The 24,871-nt window shown below is 43.3% G+C and overlaps 1 protein-coding gene across 1 annotated transcript in view; it reads right to left on the reverse strand.

The window, feature by feature from the left end:
- LOC114923350 (integrin alpha-D-like) overlaps window positions 1–24,871 on the reverse strand; it is a gene marked incomplete at its 3' end in the record, with an annotated part of 88,392 nt that overhangs the window by 44,240 nt on the left and 19,281 nt on the right. The window contains 7 exon segments of the mRNA XM_029286189.1: window positions 1,472–1,608; window positions 1,709–1,829; window positions 2,987–3,075; window positions 13,906–14,035; window positions 21,762–21,915; window positions 21,998–22,146; window positions 23,215–23,342. Coding sequence (XP_029142022.1) covers window positions 1,472–1,608; window positions 1,709–1,829; window positions 2,987–3,075; window positions 13,906–14,035; window positions 21,762–21,915; window positions 21,998–22,146; window positions 23,215–23,342 — 908 coding nt within the window.

Below are 24,871 nucleotides of genomic sequence, written 5' to 3' on the forward strand. Positions count from 1 at the left end.
GGAGCCAGCCTCGTGTAACCTCCCGGGAGGCCAGTACCAGCCAGGAGGGACACGGGTCCAGTAGACATGTGGTGGTGTTCAGCCGTCCCAGCATCCTGTCCATGTCCTCGGGAGTCACAGGATCAAACTCTTCCCACAAAGTGGACTCAAGACCTGCCTCCATTGGCCCGTCTGAACTAGTCCAATCGGAGGCTAACCCAGCCCGGATCCGATTTTGTCATGCAGGTAACACCCAAATTCCTCTGCCCGACCCTGCAAAGGGACGTCCCGGACCCTCTGATGAAGGAGGGAGCGGGACACCCTAAACAGGGCGGCAGATCGGTTACCTGCAGACGCGATAAGAGCGGAGAAATAGTTTCGTTTCGCCACTCTTATCGCCACTAGGTAAGTCCTTAAATGGGACTTTACCAGTTTCCGATCGGATTTGGAGCGGGTGGCCCTCCAATTACCCTCTAGGCATCTCTTCCGACGCTTCATCACCCTCAGCTCCTCAGAGAACCAAGGAGCCAAGGTAGACCGGCATCGGGTGAGGGGCCGCAAAGGCACGACCCAGTCCAGGGCCCCCGCGGCCGCACCATTCCAGGCGGCCACCAGGTCCTCAGTCGAGCTGCGGGTCAAGGTCTCGGGTATTGGCTCAAGCTCTGTCTGGAACCTCTCAGGGTCCATCAGGTGCCTGGGGCGGAACCATTTTATCACTTCTGGTTCCGCCTCCCCGCGGTGGGGCGTAGCGGTAGGAAAGGCCAGCCGAAGGAGAGAGTGATCTGACCATGACAGGGGCTCAACGACTATTTCCCCTAAACCATGATCACTCAACCACTGGCCGGAGGCAAAAACAGTCGTGTGTGTCCTCCGGTGTGGGTAGGGACATCAACTAATTGGGTCAGGTCCATGGCCGTCATGGAGGCCATGAACTCCCGAGCCACCTCAGATGCTTCACCTACCGATGGCAGATTTAAATCCCCCATGACTAAGTCTGGGGGTCTCAATCGCCATCTCGGCTATCACACTGAGAAGCTCGGGTAGGGCTGCTGATACATAGCGGGGAGCCAGGTATACAATCAGCACGCCCTGCTGCCTCCCATGACCCCACTTCACACCTAGGGATTCACAACCAGCAGTCTGCGGCACAGTGGTCTCTCTTGGGTCCAGGCCTTCCTTAATAATAACCGCCACCCCCCCCACCCCGACCCTGGGCTCTCGGCTGGTGAAATGCACGGTAACCTGGCGGGCACATTTCAACGAGGGGCACCCCCCCTCTTGGCCCAGCCAGGTCTCCGTAATACCCGCCCTGCTGGCTGAGGAATTCTGGGAGTTGAAGTCCACAAGTCATAAAAGGGCCAAGTTTGAAGACCCCTGATTTAGACTATGAAACCCTATTCTTGATGCAAAACAAAAAATCCTATGAAGTTTTACAATTCCTCCACCATGACAATAGAGGCTGATCTGCATTCCATTTCCTATCCTCCCTTACCTGTTGACCCTGAATATTCCCTATTAAGCTTCCACTCTTGCTTTCAAAGACCAGGACTTGGCCAACGTACTGGTACCGAGGCGCTCCAGTGATGTAGAAGGTCCTTTGGTGAAAGCAAGCTAAAGCCACAGAATAACCTGTCCAGCAAAGAGAAGAAACAACCTGTGGTTCTTGGACTTGGCCAATTTAGCACTTTGGGGCAAAGGGTGGAGAATAAGACCTGCCTCCATCACTCACCTATATACGACTCATTGATGCTGACATTCAGGAATTTGATCTGAGGAGGTTCTCCAAAGGATGCTTCTTCTAAACCTCCAGTCCAGCTATAAGCACCGACAGCTCCAGTCACTGCATGCTCCTGAAGAGGAAAGCAAACAAGGAAGAGATGAAAGAGGGACAAGCCATCTAGCAATAGCACTTAGACTTATATGCCGCTTCAAAGTGCTTTACAGCCCTCTCTTAGCTGTTTGCAGAGTCAGCATATGGCCCCCAACAATCTGGGTCCTCATTTTACTGACCTCAGAAGGATGGAAAGCAGAGTCAACTATGAGCCAGTTAGAATAAATCCTAATACATACATGTAGCCTTTTCACCAAGTACAAGTAGTCCTCAATTTACGATCACAACTGAGCTCAAATTTTTGTTGCTAGGTGAGAATTTCTTAAGTGAGTTTTGCCCCATTTTACGACCTTTCTTCCCACAATTGTTAAGTGAATCACTGCAGTTGTTAAGTTAGTAAAATGGTTCTTAAGTGAATCTGGCTTCCCCATTGACTTAGCTTGTCAGAAGGTAGCAAAAAATGATCACAACACCCGGGGCACTGCAACTGTCATAAATATCAACCAGTTGCCAAGCATCTGAATTTTGATCACGTGACCACGGGGATGTTGCAACTGTCCTAAGTGTGAAAAATGGTCCTAAATCACTTTTTTCAGTGCCCTTGTAATTTCGAACGGTCACTAAATGAACTGTTGTAAGTCAAGGACTACTGGTACCAGAAAAATTCAGGAGAAATGTGAAAGAGATGGGCATTTTTTAATTGTATGGCACCCAGACTCCCTCTCGGAGGATGAGGGGTGGTTCAAAAATGTGAAAAATAAATAAGTAAATAAATCTCCATTCCCCCACCCACAAGGAAACTACGTGCAGGTTTTAATAACTTATTTCTTACTCTCTCCTATAGGTTCAAAGCAGCCTACTGCAGGATTTTTTTTTAAAAAAAGGGGATGGTTTTATTCCCTAAAATAGTGGTAAACAAATCAGGGTCTCCTGTGACTTTCAGCTATGAAAACAGTCAGAAAAATTTTCAAACTTCTTTCCCCCCCCCCCTTTTTTTTTTTTTTTGCCCTTTGGATTTAGAGAAGCACTATAGGTCAGAATGGGTGCTTAAAACATCCACACCATGCCTTAAAATCCCAAGTCTCTGCTTTTTTAGCCTCTTTTCTTTTTAAATATGACTAAGCCTTATATTTTCACAAAGGATACAAATTACTGTTGTACATGCTATCTACTCACTGGTGTAAGAAGGGAGCTGAATCCACCTTGGGAAAATTCTTTCTCGAAAAAACTGCTGGGTGAGGCATCAGGCGATGGTTTAGAGACTCCTTTTTCAAAGAAGAAAAAATAATTAGGAGTAATAATTGGCAGCAGCATCAAAATACTTGAATTTATAAACCATGTGATCAATCTATGCAGTTTCCAATGCTATCAGTGGCTTCTATGAGCTTCGCTGCTATGAGGCCTGTGCGTGATGTCATGATTGTGGAATCAAATAACTCCTTCTTGAGCATGGGGGTCACACTCACGACATCACGTGATGTGTCGTGACGTATCGTGACTTTTTTCCCATTCCCGGCAATGAGGTGGGCGCGGTTTTGGCGTGACGCATCCGGCCCGTGGGCTGGCAGACACCCCTGTTCTTGAGAATTGTAACAGTGGAGGGGCGATGAAGTTTGCTAATTATGAATATTCATGGTTTATTACTGTTGAAGGAAAAGTCTTCATCATGGTTCAGTCCAAGCTGGGAATAAACAACATGGCGACTAATTTAGAAAGAAGATTGCAGTTTATTGAAGAGGAGAGCCAGACAGAAAGATGGCTCTGGAAGAAAAGAGAGTGAGCACATGTAGGTCTTTATACCCTCTGGAGCCTTTTGTTTGGAGTTGTTCCTGTGGCATGAACTTTGACCTGAGTGCCCCTTTGGTATCTGTGGGTTAATCCTATTATGTCCTGTCTTAGAGTTTGGGTGGAGTATGTAGATTTTAGGTGTCTTTGTCTTCTTAATCTTCTAGCTGGGGGCCTCCAACCTTCCTGGATTATTTACATCTGCATTTCTACAGAGCTGGTTTCTGCTTGGGGGAGGGAGACTTGGGGCTATTAAGAAAACTGGGCATGCTTTTCTGTCTCTTTAAGATCCTTTGAGAAAATATATTTTTCTGCCCTTTTAATATTTCCTTCTCTGGGGGGCTGACTTCCCACATGCATATTTATGACTGTATCATCTTCTCCTCCTTTCTTAAAATGTATAAATACGAGTGCATCCTTTTGTCTCTAGGAGTCCTGCCCATTATTTTCTGGAGGGAATTCCTCCGGTATGCATTGAATAAATAATTTTTGCGTTGAGCCTTGATTATTGGTTTTTGGGTCCTGTTTTTGTCTTTTGGACAGAGAGGACCACTGGTTTGAAAGAGGGTTCAAAGGGCCATCTATGTCAAAATTGAACAGCCCTCTCTCAACAGAGGGGGAGGGATAAGACATCATCTATCTCCAAGCTACATCACAGTCCTTTCAGCAGTTCCAAGAAGGCTCCACAGCCATTTGCACTACTCAAGTGACCCTGAGGACACAGATAAACCTCCAGGTGGCCTCAACGACTCCCTAAAGCAGGGGTGTTAAACTGCTGGCCTGCAGGCCGGATGTGTCATGGCGAAATTCAGCTGGTCCGCACCAGTTCAGCAGAACCGGTAGCTAATTTTTTGTTGCCCAGACCCAGAACGGACTTCCGGAAGTGGCATCCACACAGAGAACCAGTTGTTCACATATTTGAATCCCACCTCTGCGCCCACCCCATTGCCGGCAATGGAAAAAAAGTCGCAATACGTCACGACACCCCTGCTCTAAAGGAATGCAAATGACCAGCTATCTTCAAGGAATATAAATCCTTCCATTCCCCAGTCAGAGCTGAAGAAGCTTTTTGGATGAGAAGTGAAATGTCTTCAAAGAAAAATAAGAAGGTCCAGTTGCCTTGTGAAAAAGCACCTTTGGGTTGTCCCAATTAGCACATATTCCTTCTATGTTTCCATCTTGCTAACATGCTCCCACCCCCACATGATGCATGGAGTAAAGGAAAAGAAGAGCTGCAGCATCACATTCACAAGCTTTGCCCTTTGGGACATGTGTACAATGTACTAATGAAAAAGGGATGGAGCATGCATTACAGGTACACATGCTGATTGTATTACTCTCAGACCCTGGGAGATTACAGGTAGTCCTTGACTTATAACCATTCATTTAGTGACCAGTCAAAGTTACAAAGCATTGAAAAAAATGACTTATGACTGTTTTTCATAGTTACAACCATGGCGGCATTCCCATCATGTGATCAAAATTCAGACACTTGGCAACTGGTCTGTATTTATGAAGGTTGCAATATCCCGGCGTGGGGTGATCACCTTTTGCAATCTTTTGACAAAGTCAATGGGGAAGCCAGATTCACTTTACAACTGTGTTACTAGCAAAATAACTGCAGTGATCCACTTAACAACTGTGTCAAGAAAAGTCATAAAATGGAGGGGGCGGGGCCAGTTGTCAAGAAGAACGGGTGTGTTGGACGATTCTCCGGAACGTCTACATTCGCTTTCGACCGTTTGACGGACTCTTCGAGGTCCTGGATTTATTGGAGGGTGATCCGAAATCAAGAGGCGCCCTGAGGAGCGATCTCTGGCGGCGGCCAAGATCAGCGGACTCAGGAAAAGCCTTAGAAAGCCGAGCGAAGGTGACGGCCCTTAATGGCCGCGAAGAAATGACAGTCGACAGCTGACCGACAACAGCGGTGATTTAGCAGGATAGAGACGTGACAGAGCCAGTCAAAATAATCCTGACGTCTTAGTAGGAGTGATCCGGTGAAAGAACCTGCCGGAGGTTTCCTGGAAAGGACGATCCAAGGAGCCCAGAAGAATAAGAGGAGAGGAGCTTCCCTCCTCACTCTTTTACTAGCGGCGAAAACAAAGTTCAGGCATAGAAGGGTTGCCTGCATTGGTGCAATTTCACTTGTTGGAGAACTTCAAATTGATGAGGAGTTTTCTTTGCCTTCTTTCTTCTTTCTTTTTTTCCCCCCTTTCTTTCTTTCGTTCTCTCCTCCCCCCCTTTCTATAAGGGAAGTTTAACTTCGAGAGGCAAAGTCTTTGTTCAAGCACGGAGTGAAAGCGCGGAAGAAGCTAAGGAAGCAGACATTTTGCCCTGAGACTGTAGACTGAGCATTAGAAACAAGAGCAAGAGAGACACCTGCTGGTTGAATTGAGAACAACGCAGAAGGGAAAGTGGAGAGGAAGGAGGGGAAAGAAGACAAGAGGAAACAACAAACTTGTGACTTAAAACATACTTAGTTTTGGTTGTAAGTATAAACCAGAAAGCAGTATAAAATCTCTTTTCTTGATCTCAAAACCTAAAAGATACTATAAGGGACTATAAGGAAAATATATAACCATTGAAGTTTTTGAAATGATGGATTCTAGCCTTTAATCAAAAATTGACTTGGGACTATATTTACTGATAAGCTTATTGTGAATATTGATTTTTGTTACATATATTGATATTCAGGGTTAAGTATATAATTGTATTCAATATATTTAATTAATAAGTTACTATTATACATAAAGCACAATATATTTAGCTTTAATATAGACAATTTAGATACTCTGGAGAGAAACGGAGTGACTGTAAATAAGTGGGGTGGCTGGTTTGCAGAGTTGAGAAAGATGACAAGCATCCCTAATCTTACGAGAGTTGGAGTAGGGAAGAAGCAGACAACACATACCTCACCAATGGAACCAAGTCCAGCTAGGCAAAGATCCTTGGAAGAGGTGACACAAAGAGGCAGAGCAAATTCATTTAAAAATTTACAACTAATGTTGCAATCAATGCAAGAGGTGATGTGTAAAAATCATGAAGACTTAAAAAAAGAGATAGGGGAAGTGAGAAATACAGGGGAACTCAAGGAAAAGATGAGGTCTATGGATGGGAAATTTGAGTGTTTTCAGCAACAGATTATGAAAAACGAACAAAAATTACAGGAAATGGAAGAAAGAATGGGAAAAGAAGAATTGAGAGTAGACGAAATGAACAAGAGATTAGTTCAGGCTAACAGGGAATTAGAATTGACAGTTATTTCTCTGGAAGTAGAGAAGGCTGCCTACTACCTACGGATCCAAAATATTAGAGAAACGAAGGGTGAAGATTTACCAATAATGGTGACAGATATTTTGGCAAGGGCCCTGGGGACTACTAAAGAGGATATGGAGAGTGAGATCGATGAGACTTATAGAATTCACACGAACTACGCAAGATGGCACAACCTCCCCAGAGAGGTCCATATTAGATTTGTTAAAAAATCTGTCCGAGATGAAATATTATTTAGGACCAGAGACGACCCACTGGAATATCAAGGCAGACAGCTAATTGTGCTTAAGCAAGTACCAAGAAGGGTGAGAGATATGAGAAGACCTTACCAACAAATAACCTCTAAATTGATAAGGAAAAATATTAATTTTAGATGGTTGGTACCGGAAGGGATTATGGTCGTGTGGCAGGAAAAGAGGTTTCGGCTGGATACAATAGACAAAGTAGAGGAATTCTATAGGCAAAATTTTGGAAGTGAGGAGGAAATATTTGAAAGACAGGCAAGAGAAGAAGGTGAGATCCCGCCACAGCCCACAGAAGGAAAGGAACTACAAATTAAAGAGAAGGGAATTGGGAGTGGCGATGATATAGAGATTGAAAAAGACAATGGGAAATACGATGAGGATAGACCTAAAGCAACCAAAGAGGTTAGATCAACAAGGATGCCAGTGGAAAGAGAAGTACAAGCTAAAGAGTCTAGACCAACAATAGTAACAAGATCTAAATATAGATAAAGAGGCAAAAGAAGGAATTGAGATTATATCCCTGAACGTTAATGGTTTTAGCTCCCCACTGAAGAGGAAAAAATGTCTAAATAAATTGGGCAAGATGAATTTAGACATAATAATCCTGCAAGAAGTGCATATTAAAAAACAGCACCAACGTTTACTAAATTGCTCCAAACTGGGAAAAATGTTTGCAGCGCTCTCACAACAAAAAAAAGCAGGAGTAGTAGCATATATTAATGAGGAAATTCCAACAAAACATATATATAATGATGAAGATGGCAGAATCTTAATAATAGAAGTAATTTTGAACAAAATAAAAATAGCTCTGGTGGGAATCTATGCTCCCAATGAAGGCCAGAAACAATTTTATAAAAAATTACATAGCACTATTAGTGAATTTGATTATGACAACTTTTGTATAGTGGGAGACTTCAATGCGATCAAGGATAGACAATTGGATTATAAAAGTGATAAGACCAGAAAAGGAATTAGACCAACACTACCTAGTACTTTCTTAGAAATGGCGGAGGAGTTCAACAATCAGGATATTTGGAGGGAGAGGAATACAGGGAAAAAGCAGTATACGTATTTTTCGGGGCGACACCTCTCATGGTCCAGGATATATATGGCGTGGTTGTCAACAGACCTAAATTCGGAAATGAAAGATGTTATAATTGATACAAATTCGTGGGCTGACCACAATCCAATTAGAATTAAATGGAGAGGGCAAAAGAAAACGAGGAGGTGGACTCTAAAAAGAGCAATTTTAAACCACAAAGAATTTAAATTGAAATTAGAAGAGCAAATGGGCCTATTCTTCCAGATGAATAAAAAGGAAGACACAAATTCTCAAAACTTATGGGACACAGCCAAAGCCTACATGAGAGGTGTCACAATTGCTTATATGGCTAGGGAAAATAAAACTAAAATACAGCGACAAAGAAATCTTGAAGAAGAACTTAGTAGAGTAGAGGAAAATCTACAAAATGAACCACAAAGGCGCAACCTGAAACAACAAATAGATTTAATTAAACATAAGATAAATATTATTGAAAAGAAAGAACTGGGGCAACAAATAAAACGTACCAAACAAAACTTCTTTGAAAATGCCAATAAACCAGGTAGATGGTTGGCTTACAGGATAAAGAAACATAACGATAAAAAGAGGATTAACAAACTATACAATGAAAAAGGAGAGATGGTTTACCAGAATGAAAGGAAGAAAATGGTGGCCTATGAGTTTTATAAGAAATTATATGAAGATGTAGAACGGAAAAACAAGGATGACATATTAAAATATTTGCAATCAGCTGATCTACCAAAAGTTCCAGAGGAGATTAAAAATATGTTAAACAAAGAGATAACACCTTTGGAACTATTTGAGGCAATCAAGAAACAAAAAAATAATAAAGCCCCAGGTCCGGATGGTTTACCAACAGAAATATACAAAATAATGCAAGAATCTCTAAGTCCAGTGTTAGTTGACCTATTCAACGAGGTTCTGAAGAATGCGAAGATTCCGATCTCATGGGAAGAAGCAACTATCACTTTGATCCCCAAGGACAAGTCAGATTTGGCGTTCATTAAAAATTACAGGCCCATTTCATTATTAAATTCGGACTATAAAATTTTTATGGCCATAATGGCTAAACGTCTTGAAAGATTCTTAGTAAAATTCATACATACGGATCAAAGCGGTTTTCTATCTAAAAGATATATAAGAAACAATATTAGGATCATACTGGACGTATTGGAATATTATGAAGTCCACAATGAAAAACAAATGGGACTAATCTTTCTTGACGCACAAAAGGCATTCGATAATGTGAAATGGGACTTTATGTTTAATCAATTGGAATACATGGACTTTGGGGAGAATTTCATAAACATGTTCAAAGCGATTTATTCCAAACAGGTAGCTAAAGTGACAATTAACGGAGAAACTACTAAAAACTTCCAAATCCAAAAAGGCACAAGGCAAGGTTGCCCGCTATCTCCACTACTGTTTATACTATCCCTGGAGGTACTAAATAGAATAATTCGGAAGGATGAGTATATTAAAGGTTTAGAGATTAAGAGAGAAATTTTTAAACTGCAAGCTTTTGCTGACGATCTTGTTTTCATACTCGAAGAACCTTTACAATCAGGGACAAGGCTAATGGAAGTACTGGGTGAATATGGTGAAATGGCAGGCCTAAAGATAAATAAGGAAAAAACCAAAATGCTTGTGAAGAATATGATTAGATCACAGAAAAACGAATTAGCTGATAAATTAGGTATTCAGATCACAAAGAAAATAAGATACTTAGGGATACATCTAACAGCTAGGTGTATAACAATTAAAAGAGACAATTATGACAAATTAATGGACCAGATTAAAACAGACTTGGACACCTGGACAAATCTCCAGCTTTCTTTCATGGGTAGAATTGCCGTAATTAAAATGAACATATTACCTAAAATATTATTTCTATTTCAATGTATACCAATTAGATTAGAAAAGGAATTCTTTCAAAATTTCAACCAAACCATACTTAAATTCATTTGGCAAGGGAAAAAACCAAGGATTAAATTAAAATTATTACAGGATGCTAAGGAAAGGTGGGGGGGTCTCGGCCTCCCCGATCTGGAAAAATACTATCAATCTACAATTCTACTGTGGGTGCGGGATTGGATTCGATTGGAAAATTGGAGATTATTAAAACTGGAAGGTCATGACATGCAGACTGGATGGCATGCCATGTTATGGGATGAGAAGCATAAAGTTCACCAGTACTTCCGGAGGCACTACATCAGACGGGTGCTAATAGATGTATGGATCAAAATCCGACGACAGAACTATAGGCAAGTCCCCAATTGGATATCAACACTAGAAATGTATATACACCCAAGTGTAAGGACCCACCCCACTTTGCATCTTAAGAAGACAGAACTCCTGGAATATTTCTTCCAACAGGCATCTTTATTAAGAGAAAGCTGGATGCAGGCGTTCTAGACAGGACTTGGGTCCAAGCTCTCCCATTCAAGGTTTTAAGGGATCCCCCATTAGCCACACCCCCGTCACCTCCTTCTCCCAGCGACAATCCCAGGCATTACATTCTCACCCCCTTTTCCTCATTGCCGGGAGGAGACTTCCAAAAGGATTACATGAAAGCTAATGACCCTCATTGTTATTGTTAGTCCGTTTGGTGATATCCACATCCAGTCCCTTTGAAGTAGGTTGAAGGAAGTGAGGGCCATAAAGCCCCTTTGTTCACCCCCTTCCCTTCATCGTATGACAGAATCCAGAGCAGGCAGAAATGCGGGTTTTCATAGTTGATAAGGTTCATTCAGTTGGGGAAAGTAATAACCTATAAAAACATACTAGAGCAGTGGTTCTCAACCTTTTTAATGCCGCGACCCCAACCGGTCGTAAGTCGAGGACTAAGACTAAACCGGTCGTACGTCGAGGACTAAACCGGTCGTAAGTCAAGGACTACCCAACCAGTCATAAGTCGAGGACTTTCCCTGCCCGGGAGCATCGCGCATGCGTGGTTCCGCCCCCTGCGCCAGCCGAGGCGTAGCTGGCAAGCAGCAGAGACGGAGCAGGCCGACCACCAGCTGGCCCAGCCCAAGGGAGGTAAGGCACCCGCCGGAAAAGGGAGAAAAAATGGCGGACAAAAAAAATGGCGGACAGCCTTGCTTGGCGACCCCCATGAAATGGTCGATCGACCCCAAATGGGGTCCCGACCCACAGGTTGAGAACCACTGTACTAGAGAGAGGAGAATTAAAATCGAGGAAGAATCTCCAAGATGCAGGGATAGAATTAGAATGGTGGGCATACCTCCAACTACAAGCAAGATATAGGCAAGATAAAAAAGAGTGGGGTATAAAGATAGAATCAACAGAACTAGATAAAGTTTTATTAGGTCCCGAGGATAAAATGATTAAAAAAATATATCATTTTCTTTTAGATCAGACAATGTATGAAGAACAGGTTAAGGAGACCATGTTAACTTGGAGTAGGGATTTTGGTTTCAGTATCGACCTGCATATTTGGCAAGAACTGTGGGAAAGAAATAGGAAACTCAGCTACCTCATATAAGGAAAGTCTTTACAAGATGTTTTATAGATGGCATTTCCCACCCGTAAGGTTAGCCAAGATGGGTTCAAACATCTCACCCCTATGCTGGAAATGTAAAACAGCAATAGGATCATATTACCATATGTGGTGGGAATGCCCAAAGACTCGCGAGTACTGGAACAGGACACGAAACTGGTTGAGGGATGTATTAACACTGGACTTAGAGTTAAAACCTGAACTCTTCTTGTTGGGAATAACGACAGAAAAATATGACAAGGGAACAATCTTCCTGCTGCTACACATCCTGACTGCAGCTAGGGTTGCTTTTGCGCAAAAATGGAAGAGCAAGGAAATTCCCACAGAGGAAGAGTTAATACATAAAATATTAGCATGTGCGGAAATGGACAGGCTCACAATGATATTAAAAGACAAATGTGGATCAGTTTATTTTGAAACCTGGGATAAATTTTATAGCTGGAGGAATTCGAAGAGGACGGTTGGGATTAAAGATGAATGTTAAGATAGAAATATATGTTATTTTAGAATAAGTATTGTATATAAAACTTAGATGTATATGTAGAGATGAAGAATTGATTGTAAAATGTGGAATAATCTGATAAGAATGTATATACTGGAATGTCACGTTAAATCCAATGTTTTTTTAATTGTATTATAAATAAAAAAATTTTTTTAAAAGTCATAAAATGGAGCAAAGCTCACTTAACAACTGTCTCACTTAGCAACAGAAATTTGGGGCTCAATTGTGGTTCTAAGGACTACCTGTACTGTATTGTGGAATACAGTTTCTTGAGTATCAAAGGAACAAATGGAATACAGGTGGTCCTTAAGTTATGACTGCAATGGAGCCCTCCCCATTTATGGTCATAAGTTGTAAGGGTTGTAAAATGGGTCGGTCTCAGAACCAATCCAATTTTGGGCTTTTTTGCAGCAGTCAGTGAGCAAAGGTGACCTTTGTTAAGGGCAAACACTGTGGCCGTTAAGTGAAAGCTGCAGTCGTTAAACAATAGTTCACCATGGTGCGGTTTTGCCAAAAAAGCAGAAATGCTGGTGTTTTTATGATTCAGCCGGTCCGCACCCGTTCAGCAGAACCGATACCTAATTTTTTGTTAAGTTCGGCAAACCGGTTATGATAAATCTCCAAATCATGTCTGGTTTTCGTTCAACTTCCTTCCAGGTGGGGGGAAAAATACCCTCCCAAAAAGTCCAAGGGAGGAGCGACAGAAACCAAATGGAGACGCGGTGCCTTTGATCGTGTCACTCAGGTGAAAATTAGGTGGTGCTTCTCAGAGGTAATTTCAGGAATAAACGCTTCACCTCTCTAGTTTCCCAATTGGTGCATCTGGGAAAGGGAGCGAGGCCACAAGTACTACCTTTCGGTATGTCATTTTTTTATACTTAAAACGGTCATTAGGGCAGAGAACTGGTTGTTAAATTATTTGAATCCCACCCCTGAGTTACATGATTGCTGGACACTGCAAATGGCTGTAAATGTGGCCATGTTATCCAGCCCCTGAAGCCCAGTCATGAGGCCACGAAGGAGGGGGTAGTATTGGAACTTTGAATCCGAGTCATAAGTACCCATAAAATAAATAGAAATAATAGAACTAGAACTAGAACTAGAAAAAGAACTAGAACTAGAACTAGAACTAGAAAAAGAACTAGAACTAGAAAAAGAAATAGAAAAAGAAATAGAACAGAACAGAACAGAACAACAGAGTTGGAAGGGACTTTGGAAGTCTTCTAGTAGAGATAGAGGCAGGTTGTATTTTTTGAACTAAGCTACCAGTCAGAAGTCAAGGAGTTCCTGTAGTGACATAATCTGTAATGAATGAAGCAAACACCCTTGTTCCCTCATCAGCATGCCATTTGCCAAATTTTAAAAGTTTCATTTATCTTTTTATTATCTTTTTCAGTTCTCTAGAGATGGGGTGAAGAATTGCTGCCCTGCAGAATGAAGGTGGGTTGACTCTTCATCCAATAATATTTATCTGAGCCTTGAGATAAATCATTATTTATCTCAGCCTTGAGATAAATCATTTTTATTTATCTCAGCCTTGAGATAAATCATTTTTATTTATCTCAGCCTTGAGATAAATTGCAGAGAAGAGCAGGGAAGCTCTTATAGTTTGCCAGCAAAAGAAAATTTAAGAATTAGAAAAAAATAAACAAATCACCCTCTGAAGAGCATCAGAGAGAGAATAATTGGAAAAGGATGGTTTCAAACCTTCAATATTAAAGATCTTATCCTCCAGCTGTTTCTGAAGCTGATCAAGTGTGTCAAAACTTTCCACGTGGAAGACATTTTCATTTGATGAAGCAATTCTACGCAGCTCATCTTGAGCCGTCAAGAAATTCTGACCCACCAGATGGATACAAGAGGGAGGGAGGGAGAGGGATACTGTCAATGCTGTTAATATAGGATATTATTGCTTTGACAAAATATACAGAACTGTCTGGTATTTTTAGAGTTAATTCAGATGACAGAGAAAGGGAGGAGAATTATAAGGAAAGCCCAGGAAAAGGAACGGAAGTGAATCTTTGCCCTCCGGGCTAATTGGAAGATGTGACTTATGACTGCAGAATAAGGGAGGGGTTTAGCAAGAAAAGTTAGATGCAAGCAAGAGAAATTCAGATTCTGGCATCCATCTATCTGAAGTGCCGTCAATCTGTTACACTGTTAATAAAGGCTTTTAGGGTAAACATTGCCTGGAAGTTCTTTGAAGTGTTTCATTAGTCGGAACCATGACATCATGCCAGAATCAAAAACCTTTTCAAACAACTGGGGATGCATTATCCCCACCTCTTTCTCCTAGGCTGGAGTGAGAGTAACAGAGTTCAGGAGGAGGACAATCTATCATGATAAACGGGAGTTTGTTGAATACAGCCCGGCAGCTGCTGATATCCCAGAGGGGGAAGTAACAGACAGCATGCTGTGGGAAGATGGATTTTGGCAGACAAATGCAGGTCGGTGGATGGAGAATGGACAAACTGCCACTCAAAGCCTGGGTGAGTTACTGGAAATATTTCAAACCCCAGAGGAGAGAGACAGAAATCCACTCCTGCTGAGGGAAGCTTGCAGCCCCTCTATTGTAAATCAGAAAGCCTTTCAGACCCTGTCTTCCCCTGCCAGGGACTCCAGCCCTGAAGAGAGAGGGAATCCCAGTCTGAGGCCTCTGCAGCAATGGGGAGACTGGCAAACCCAGCAGGCAGATGTTCCACTACCTCTAAACTTGCCACAGCTAATAGAGACCTTGCAACAGCCTGGGGTGGTACAGAAGCCAGGAGATGAGCAGCTGGGGGGAGAACGGCCACAGCAAGGAGATTGGCCACAGCGCCCAAACATGCAACCCCTGGGCATAAATCTGCAGCCAGGATGGGGCCAGCAGCAACAGCCACTGTGGGGGCCCCAACAGCCTATAATTGCACCACTTTTCAGAGCAACCTTCGATGGGGACCCAGAGAAGCTGGTTTTTTTCCTCAATCAAGTGCGTTCTCATTTGAATTGCTGGGGCTATCTCTACCCAGACCCGGGGGCCATGGTGGATGTGATTGCATCCAGTCTAGAGGGAGAAGCGTCCGAATGGCTGAACAATTTATACAATGAGCAAGCCCCCGAATTGGAGGACCCCCACCTCTTCCTCCTAGGGCTGAGAGAAAGATTTGAGGACCCATCTATTGGTCTTAAAGCAAGAGAACAAATCCACAAAATAAAACAAGCCGGCAGGCCTGCCCTGGAGTACGTGCGAGAGTTTCGCAAGATAGCAGGTCAAATAGAGAGGTGGCCAGAGCAGTCCCTAATCCATCACTTCATTGAGGGATTAGACGATCACCTCTCTCAGGCCTGCATCTATTGAGCAGTACCTGATCAGCTGCGAGAATGGTACCAGGCAGTGGTGAAGCTAGATGTTCAGCTTGCCCGGTATAAGAAGCCTCCCCCACCTGAATCTGAGCAGCAGCCAGAGCAACCCGAACAACAATCACCCCCACGAAACCCTCTGACTACTGCAATGGCTGAAAGACCCAGGCCACCTGCAGGCCCGTCAATTAAGTGTTTCCAGTGCAGACAGAAGGGACATCGAGCAGCAAACTGTCCGGTCCCCTACCCCCAACTGCAGAGCAGACCGGAACCAGCGACGAGAAGGAAACCTGCCCAAGGGCTAATGAGAGAAAAATCCAACCAGGTCACGCAAGAACCTGTTGCCCAGATTACACCCCCCACACAAGAGGACGCCGGGACTCCAGGTGGACCCGCCCCTGCTCTACCCTTTGACAGCAACGATGAAGGAGAGAATGACCCTATGGTGAGTCGACAAATCCCGCCTTTTTCACTGGCCGCCAAACTTATAATCCCTAAGTCTGGGGCACAAATGGACTTAAACGTGCTAATTGATTCTGGATGCACCTGCTGCATTATTAGTCTGCCGTTTGCCATGAAAATGGGCATACGGGCAAAACAGCTTTCCAAACCTGTGAGGTTTGAGCAAGCCGATGGCTCCCTGATGGGAGGGACACTTGTCACACAATTAACTGAGCCCTTACGCCTAGAAATAGGTGCGCACTGGGAGTTTATTCGCTTCCTAGTGGCTCCAAAAATGACTGAGACTGTGATCCTAGGGCTAGCCTGGTTGGACAAATGGAAGCCGTTTATCTGGTGGCAGAAAGGAATGAGAACTGTGAGACTACCTATAGGACCTAAACCTCCCGCTGATTCAACCAATGTTGCGGGACACCTTAGGCCACCCAATGAGCGAGCGCACATGGCTGCCTCACTGCCGCCAGGTGAACCACTCATCCCCAATGAATACCGGGACCTGGCGGAGGCATTTAGTGAAAAAAAATGCGATGCCCTGCCCCCTCACAGACCCAATGACTGCTCCATCGAACTGATGCCAGGAGCCAAACTCCCACGGCCGAGAATGTATGCCATGTTCCCCCTCGAAATGGAGGAGATGCAGCAATACGTGAACAAAAACCTAGCAAGGGGGTTCATTGAACGGGCCAAATCTACCGTGGGAGCCCCTGTGTTGTTCAAGGAAAAAAAAGATGGGTCTCTTCGTCTCTGTGTGGACTATAAGGGTCTCAATGCTGTAAGTGTGGAGAACAAATACCCCCTCCCCCTCCTAAAGGACTTATTAACCCATCTGGCTAAGGGGAGTGTCTTCACTAAATTAGACCTGAGAGAGGCATATTACCGGGTGAGAATAAAAGAGGGAGACGAGTGGAAAACTGCCTTCAACTGTCCTATGGGGAGCTATCAGTTCAAAGTCATGCCATTTGGACTACAGGGGGCCCCAGCTGTATTTATGCAGTTGATTAATGAGGTCCTACATGATCACTTGTACAAAGGGGTTTTGGTGTATCTTGATGATATCCTGATATACAGCACGAATATGACTGATCACATAAAGCTGGTGAGAGAAGTGTTAAAGAAACTATTGAATGCCAAGCTTTACGCCAAATTGTCAAAATGTGAATTTCACCAGACACGATTAGATTATCTTGGCTACAGAATTTCCAACGAGGGTATTGAAATGGATCCAGCCAAGGTGAAAGGTATAATCAAATGGCAGCCCCAAAAACTCGCAAACAGCTCCAGAGCTTTCTGGGTTTTGCCAACTTTTATCGTCAATTCATCCCCTCTTTTGCCGAGATTGCCCTACCCCTTACAGAACTACTCAAAACAGGCAAAGGAGGAGGGAAGTCACGACCGGGCCAACCACTAGCATGGACGATGGGCTGTCAAACAGCTTTTGAGAAGTTAAAGAGACTATTTGCTGCTGAACCGGTCCTAAAGCACCCCTGCCCAGGGGAGCCCTTTGTAATTCAAGCCGATGCTAGCGATGTGGCAGTTGGAGCTGTGTTACTGCAAAAGAACAAAAGTGGGGTCCTGCAACCCTGCGCCTACACCTCTAAGAAATTTACTGAAAGTGAGCGGAGATGGGCAATCTGGGAGAAAGAGGCCTTCGTGATTAGGTGGGCGCTATTAAACTGGTGACACTATCTAGAAGGGAGCAAGGTGCCATTTGAAGTATGAACAGATCACAAAAATCTAGAAGCACTGAAAACTCCCTGCAAATTGTCCCCAAAGCAAGTGCGGTGGGCACAGTACTTTAACCGCTTCAACTTCACTCTAAAGTACATACCAGGAGGAAAAAACTTCCTAGCTGATGCACTATCCCGGCAATTATCCCCAATCCACAAACTGCCGCTCAACTTACGCCTCGCAGGGTCCCCAATCCTGATGACCCTGGGGTAAAGAAAATAAAACAAGAGCTCCTCACCGATCAATGGTTCAAAGATAATCAAACCTCCCTAACGTGCAGGGATGGCTTGGCTTACAAAGGGGGGAAACTATATTTGCCAGAAGTCCTCCATCTTAATGCTCTCAACCAGAGCCATGATGTAAAACAGGCTGGACACTTTGGATATTTGAAAACCCTACACCTCACCCGCCGGCAATTTTGGTGGCCAGGGCTGAAACGGGATGTGGAAAACTATGTAAAAAGTTGTACTGTATGTGCCACAATGAAAAGACTCCCAGGGAAAACCCCCGGGTTGCTGCAGCCGGTGGCAGACCCTTCTCAACCCTGGGAAGAAATAGCCATGGACTTTATAGTAGACCTACCTGAAAGTAGAGGAAATACTGTCATCTGGACTGTGATAGACCTGTTCTCGAAGCAGGCTCATTTCATCGCCTGCAAAGGACTCCCATCTGCCCAACGACTGGCCAAATTGTTCCTGAAACATATCTACCGGCTGCATGGCGCCCCTAAGCGAATAATTTCGGACAGGGAGGTGCAGTTCACAGCGAAGTTTTGGAGGAGTTTTCTTAAATTAATTGGATCATCTCAAGGTTTATCATCTGCTTTTCATCCTGCCACCAATGGGGCTGCAGAATCCGGTAACAAAATGGTGGAGCAATATCTTAGATGCTACATTTCTTACCAGCAGACAAACTGGACTGACCTCCTCCCTTTTGCAGAGGTGGCGTACAATAATTCTGTGCACAGCAGCACCGGCTACACGCCTTTCAGAGTGGCCACAGGAAAAGCGTTCAGCCCAATACCTGAATACCCTCAGGTGCCCTCCGCTTCCCAGACACTTGACCAATGTGTCTGGTGGGAAGAAGTTTGGAGAAACACAAAAACTGCTTTAAAAAAGACTTTTGAAACCTATAAAAAGCAGGCTGATAGAAAGAGGGCTCCCCAAAGAACATTCCAAGTTGGGGAAAAGGTTTATTTGTCAACTAAATATTTACGCCTCAAATTGCCCAGCAAGAAATTGGGACCAAAATTCTTGGGGCCTTTCCCCATAGTAAGGATCATCAATCCGGTCACCGTAGAACTAAAACTCCCTAGACTTTTAGGGAGAATTCACCCAGTCTTCCATTGCAGCTTGTTGAAACCTTATCAGGGCTCCACTTTAAGACCTCCCCCGAAGAAGGCACCTGGGCCCTTCCTAGTTGCGGGACAGCCCCACTATGAAGTGAAACGTATTCTTGACTCTAGAATTTTTAAAGGGAAATTGCAGTACCTAGTACAGTGGAATGGGTACCTGTTGTCTGAAGCCACCTGGGTGAAATCCAGTGAGGTGAAAGCTGACAGGTTCGTCAAAACGTTTCATGCGAAATACCCCAACAAAACAAAAACTAGTCTTTAACATATGCTTTTGTTTACATTACAGGATCTGTCCTTTTTGTAAGGGGGGCCGGATGTCAACGCTGTTAATATAGGATATTATTGCTTTGACAAAATATACAGAACTGTCTGGTATTTTTAGAGTTAATTCAGATGACAGAGAAAGGGAGGAGAATTATAAGGAAAGCCCAGGAAAAGGAACGGAAGTGAATCTTTGCCCTCCGGGCTAATTGGAAGATGTGACTTATGACTGCAAAATAAGGGAGGGGTTTAGCAAGAAAAGTTAGATGCAAGCAAGAGAAATTCAGATTCTGGCATCCATCTATCTGAAGTGCCGTCAATCTGTTACACTGTTAATAAAGGCTTTTAGGGTAGCCTGGAAGTTCTTTGAAGTGTTTCATTAGTCGGAACCATGTTTCATTAGTCGGAACCATGACAGATACACACACTGGATAATACAGGTAGTCCTCGACTTACAACCACAATTGAGCCTCAAATTTCTGTTACTAAGCGAGATAGTTGTTAAGTGAATTTTGCCCCATTGTATGACCTTTCTTGCCACAGTTGTTAAATCAGCGTGCCTGGCTGAAGAATTCTGGGAGTTGAAGTCCACAAGTCATAAAAGGGCCAAGTTTGAAGACCCCTGTGTTAAATGAATCACTACAGTTGTTAAGTTAGTGACATGGTTGTTGAATCTGGCTTCCCTATTGACTTTGCTTGTCAGAAGGTTGCAAAAGGTTCCCAGAACACGGCAAATAAATGCTAGTTGCCAAGCAATTGAAATTTTATCATATGACCAGGGAGATGCTACAACAGTCGTAAGTGCGATAAATGGTCATAAGTCACTTTTTTCAATGCTGTTGTAACTTTGAACAATCACTAAATGAATGGTTGTAAGTTGAGGACTACCTGTAAAAACAAATTTGTACTAACTTCCCAGAACTCCATATTCCCTTTGCTTTCTAGCTACCAGTTAGGGCAATTTCATCCAGGATGTTTCCCGGACTTAAAAGTGACTTCCAATGAATCTACTAATACATTGTTCCCATAGTCTTCCTTGGTAAGTCAGAAGTCAAGCAGAAATATTGCTTATCTTGCTTTTAGTCTTATAACTTAAAAAAAGAGCCACTTTGCTATCCTGCCCAACAATAGGCAAACATGGGTGAGAATGGGTGGATCCCCCCTTCATACTAAGCTGCGGTTTGATTTAGCCAGTAGTCAGTGGTTGGGTTTGCAAAACATGTTACCACGGTTTCTCAACCTTGACCATTTTAAGATGGGTGGACTTCAACTCCCAGAATTCTACAGCCAGCCATGTTGGCTGTGGAATTTTGGGAGCTGAAGTCCACCTGTCTTAAAATGGCTAAGGTTGAGAAACACTGTTTTAAGCCATAAACCAGGAGCACAACACTACCAGAGGCTTGAGGGACACACCAAGCCTCATGCAGCATATCAAGGGTCATCCTCCAAAAGTGGAGTGAGGGGACCCAGTTTGGGGGGAGATTTCAAAGCTTTTGAGGAGTGAAATCTCTTCTCCACAAGCTTTGAAGAAATAAAAAATTAAAAAGAATTCTCCAACACTTGACCATTGTTTCACAGCTACTAAACAGATGTTGGTGGGCCACAAGTACCCCTGAATCACATTTTTTTTTATATTTCTGCCACAGACTATCATTTGTAAACCTCAGAACCTGGATTCATGTCTTGCTAAACCAACACACAGTTTGTTTGATTTCAGCTCAGCATAATCTGTGCCATTTTCTTCCTCAGAAGCCGAAATTATTTAACCTGTCCTATGTACTTTGACTCCTGAGACGTCTCTATTCTACTAGAGCAGGGTTTCCCGACCTTGGTAACTTTAAGAAATGTGGACTTCAACTCCCAGAATTCCCTAGCTAGCCAGTGTGTCTGGTCCTTTAAACAAGCTCTTGGGCTTCCAAAATTCTCAGGCCAACTTTCCCCAACCTGATGTTCTCCAGACAGACTTCAACTTCTAAAATGATTAACCAGCAGGGGTAAAATACTTAGAGATCATCAGGTTGTTTAACGTTGTCTTGAACCCTTTAAAGAAGCTCCTAACATTGGCTAGCTTTTGCCCAGTGTGACAAGAATGCTCAAAGTTTCATTTTTAATAAAACCAGATCTTGACAAGATGGCAATGACTAGAGAACTCCTGTCTCTGTCTATAGTGTGCCACTACAAATTCCCATAAGTACTTTGTGGTCCATCTAGAGCAGTAGTTCCAACCATGGCAACTTCCAAATGTGTGACTTCAAGTACCAGAATGTTCTTCAGTGGCCATGTTGGCTGAGGAATTTTAGGATCCACAACCAGTGTGGCCAGTGATGAGAATTCTGGGAGTTAAAGTCCACTCATCTGGAAATGGTCAAGACTGGGAAAAGTTGATCTAGAACCACTGTCTCAACCCCTTTTCCCTGCATACCCCAACGGCATAACGGATTATCCCTTTTTTATTGGCAGCTTCTGTTGCCTCTTTAAATGTGGTCCTTCTGTCATTGGAGATGCCATCCGTCAGGACAATGAGCAGTTTCTTGCTGTGAGGGCTCATGCCACGATTTACTGTGAAGACTTTATCCCTTTAAATAGAACCGCAACTGAGTGGGTCTATAAGGCACGTCGTAGACTTATCCCTTCCTCCCTCCCTTCCCTGGTACTCACACCACATGGACAATAGCAGATGGGGTGTAGGTTTCTCCTTTGAAATGACCAAAGTTGTGGATAAGATCTTTAATCTTCTCTCTAGTGTTATTATAGGTCGCGAAATCAAAAACAAGCGTGAATATAGAGGAGTACTGAACCACAGCAAACTGGAGACAGAAAGAGAAAAAAGATGTTTGTGTGTGTTAGTGTATGTAATAAACACACACACATACACACATATACATACATATATACATACTTACATACATACATACACACACAGTATGTATAGGAAATCATGTAGCGGTCAATTATTCTCAACCCACCAGATGTGTTGGACTAATCATTTCCAGGACTCGATGCCAAGTGTAAAAAAAAAAAGATTTAAAGTCATTGCCACAGTAAGTATCAAAGTTGCTTTACAGATTGGCCCCTAACCACATCCTCAAAAGAGAGGGAGGAATACAGGTAGTCCTCAACTTATGACCACAATTGAGCCCAAAATTTCTGTTGCTAAGTGTGATGTTTGTTAAGTGAATTTTGCCCCATTTTATGACCTTTCTTCCAACCGCTGTTAAGTGAATCACTACAGTTGTTAAGTTAGTGACACAGTTGTTAAATGAATCTGGCCTCCCCATTGATTTTTCTTGTCAGAAGTTCGCAAAAGGGGATCACACGACCCCAGGACAGTGAAACCATCATAAATACAAACTGGTTGCCAAGCATCTGAAATTTGATCACCTGATCATGGGGATGCTGCAATGGTCATAAGTGTGAAATATGGTCATAAGACACTTTTTTCATTGCCGTTGTAACTTCAAATGGTCACTAAATGAACTGTTGTAAGTAGAGGAGTACCTATATAGAAGACCACACACGCGCACACACGCACACACATGGACAGGAAGAGCCATGATTGGAGATTAGACTCTGATAGCTTTGAAAATTACCCTTCAGATTTGGGCTCAGAATGTAACTAGCCAATATTGGGTTGCATAGAGCAGGGGTCTGCAACCTTGACGACTTTAAGACTTGTGGACTTCAGCTCCCAGAATTCCACAGTCAGCATAGCTGGCTGAGGAATTCTGGGAGCTGAAGTCCACAAGTCTTAAAATCGTCAAGGTTGCAGACCCCTGGCATAGAGCAGCTCTAAACCAAAAAACGTGTGGCTATTCCATAAAGCGGTTGAAATTGTCAGCCACACAGGCCCCACACGCTTCAAGTGTTGCTCTCACCTGTACATGTGCCCCAGCTACCGAGTCCATCAAGTTCAGGAAGAAGTCCTTCATGATGCGGAGGTCGGGGTCTTTAATGCTCCCAGAATCATTGTATAAAATCACAGCATCCACACCAAAGACGCACTCTGGATGGACAAGAAGGAAGAGAGATTGAATAAACCTAGCAAGTTCCCAGACGTTGGTGAGGAAATTTTTCTGGGTTTCCCATATTTGGCATAGAAATTTAACAAACAAAAAAACAAACAAATAAATATTCTTCACTCATTACAAAGAAAATTGATCTCGCTGCTTGGTAGCAGAATCTAAGGGAAATTTCAGGTATTTAACCCCTTTTTCCATATGATGACTTCCCAAGTGGAAGCTAACATCAACGTCAGCTCAAGTTTATAACAGAATAACAGTGTTGGAAGGGACCTTGGAGATCTTCTAGTCCAGCCCGCTGCTCAGGCAGGAAACCCTATACCATTTCAGACAAGTGGCTGTCCAGTCTTTTCTTAAAAACCTCCAGTGATGGAGCACCCACAACTTATGAGAGCAAGCTGTTCCATTGGTTAACTGTTCTCACTGTGAGGAAATTTCTCCTTATTTTTATATTGGTTCTCTCCTTGATTAGTTTCCATCCATTCCTTCTTGTCCTGCTGTCAGGTGCTCTGGAGAATAGCTTGACCCCGTCTTCTTTGTGACAGCCCCTTAGATATTGGAACACTGCTATCATGTCATTATGACGCTATCATTATGATACTGGTCGATTAAAATCAGGGATATTTTATCTTCTATCCTAACTCATAATTACATTTCTGCAAGCCATGTCCAAGATACAGCCTGGAGGGACGTGTTACCATTCTCCCTGTTTATCTGTGCATGATGGTCCCCTAAAGTCCACTATATGTGGTAGGTATAGAACTGGTGAAGACTTTTAAGATTTGCATTTCAAAGACTACTTGATACCTTCCAAAGTCATTCAAAAAACCCCAAAACTTTTGGAAGGAGATGTTTCAGCGGTGAAGAGATTCACATACAGGTAGTCCTCGACTTACACTCTTTCATTTAGTGACTGTCTGAAGTTACAGAGCCGTGGTGGCGCAGTGGTTAGAATGTAGTACTGCAAGCTAACTCACTGCTCACTCCAGGAGTTCGATTCTCACCGGCTCAAGGTTGTCTCAGCCTTCCATCCTTCCAAGGAGGAGCCAGATTGTTGGGGGCAATTTGCTGACTCTGTATAGTGCTTAGAGAGGGCTGTAAAGCACTGTGAAGCAGTATATAAGTCTAAGTGCTATCGCTATTGCTACAACAGCACTGAAAAAAATGACTTGGAACCAGTCCTCAAACTTACGACCGCCATGGTATCCCCACAGTCACGTGATCAAAATTCAGGCATTAATTTGTGACAGTTAAGCATTCCAGGGTCACGTGATTGCCATTTGCAACCATTTCCCAGCTGGCTTCCGATAAGCAAAGTCAATGGGGGAAACTGGATTTGCTTGACTGCCTGGTTCATTTAACATCAGCAGCTGTCAGAATCCAATTATATTTCATTTCTAGTTATCGACTATGGAAAACCCCATTTCTGCTCTCTCTGGATTCTGTCATACTACGAAGGGGACGGGGGATGAGCAAAGGGGTTTTATGGCTCTCACTTCCTTCATTAAACTTC

This window comes from Protobothrops mucrosquamatus, unplaced genomic scaffold, assembly GCF_001527695.2.
Source record: "Protobothrops mucrosquamatus isolate PMUCROS unplaced genomic scaffold, P.Mucros_1.0 scaffold3063, whole genome shotgun sequence".
NCBI lineage: Eukaryota > Metazoa > Chordata > Lepidosauria > Squamata > Viperidae > Protobothrops > Protobothrops mucrosquamatus.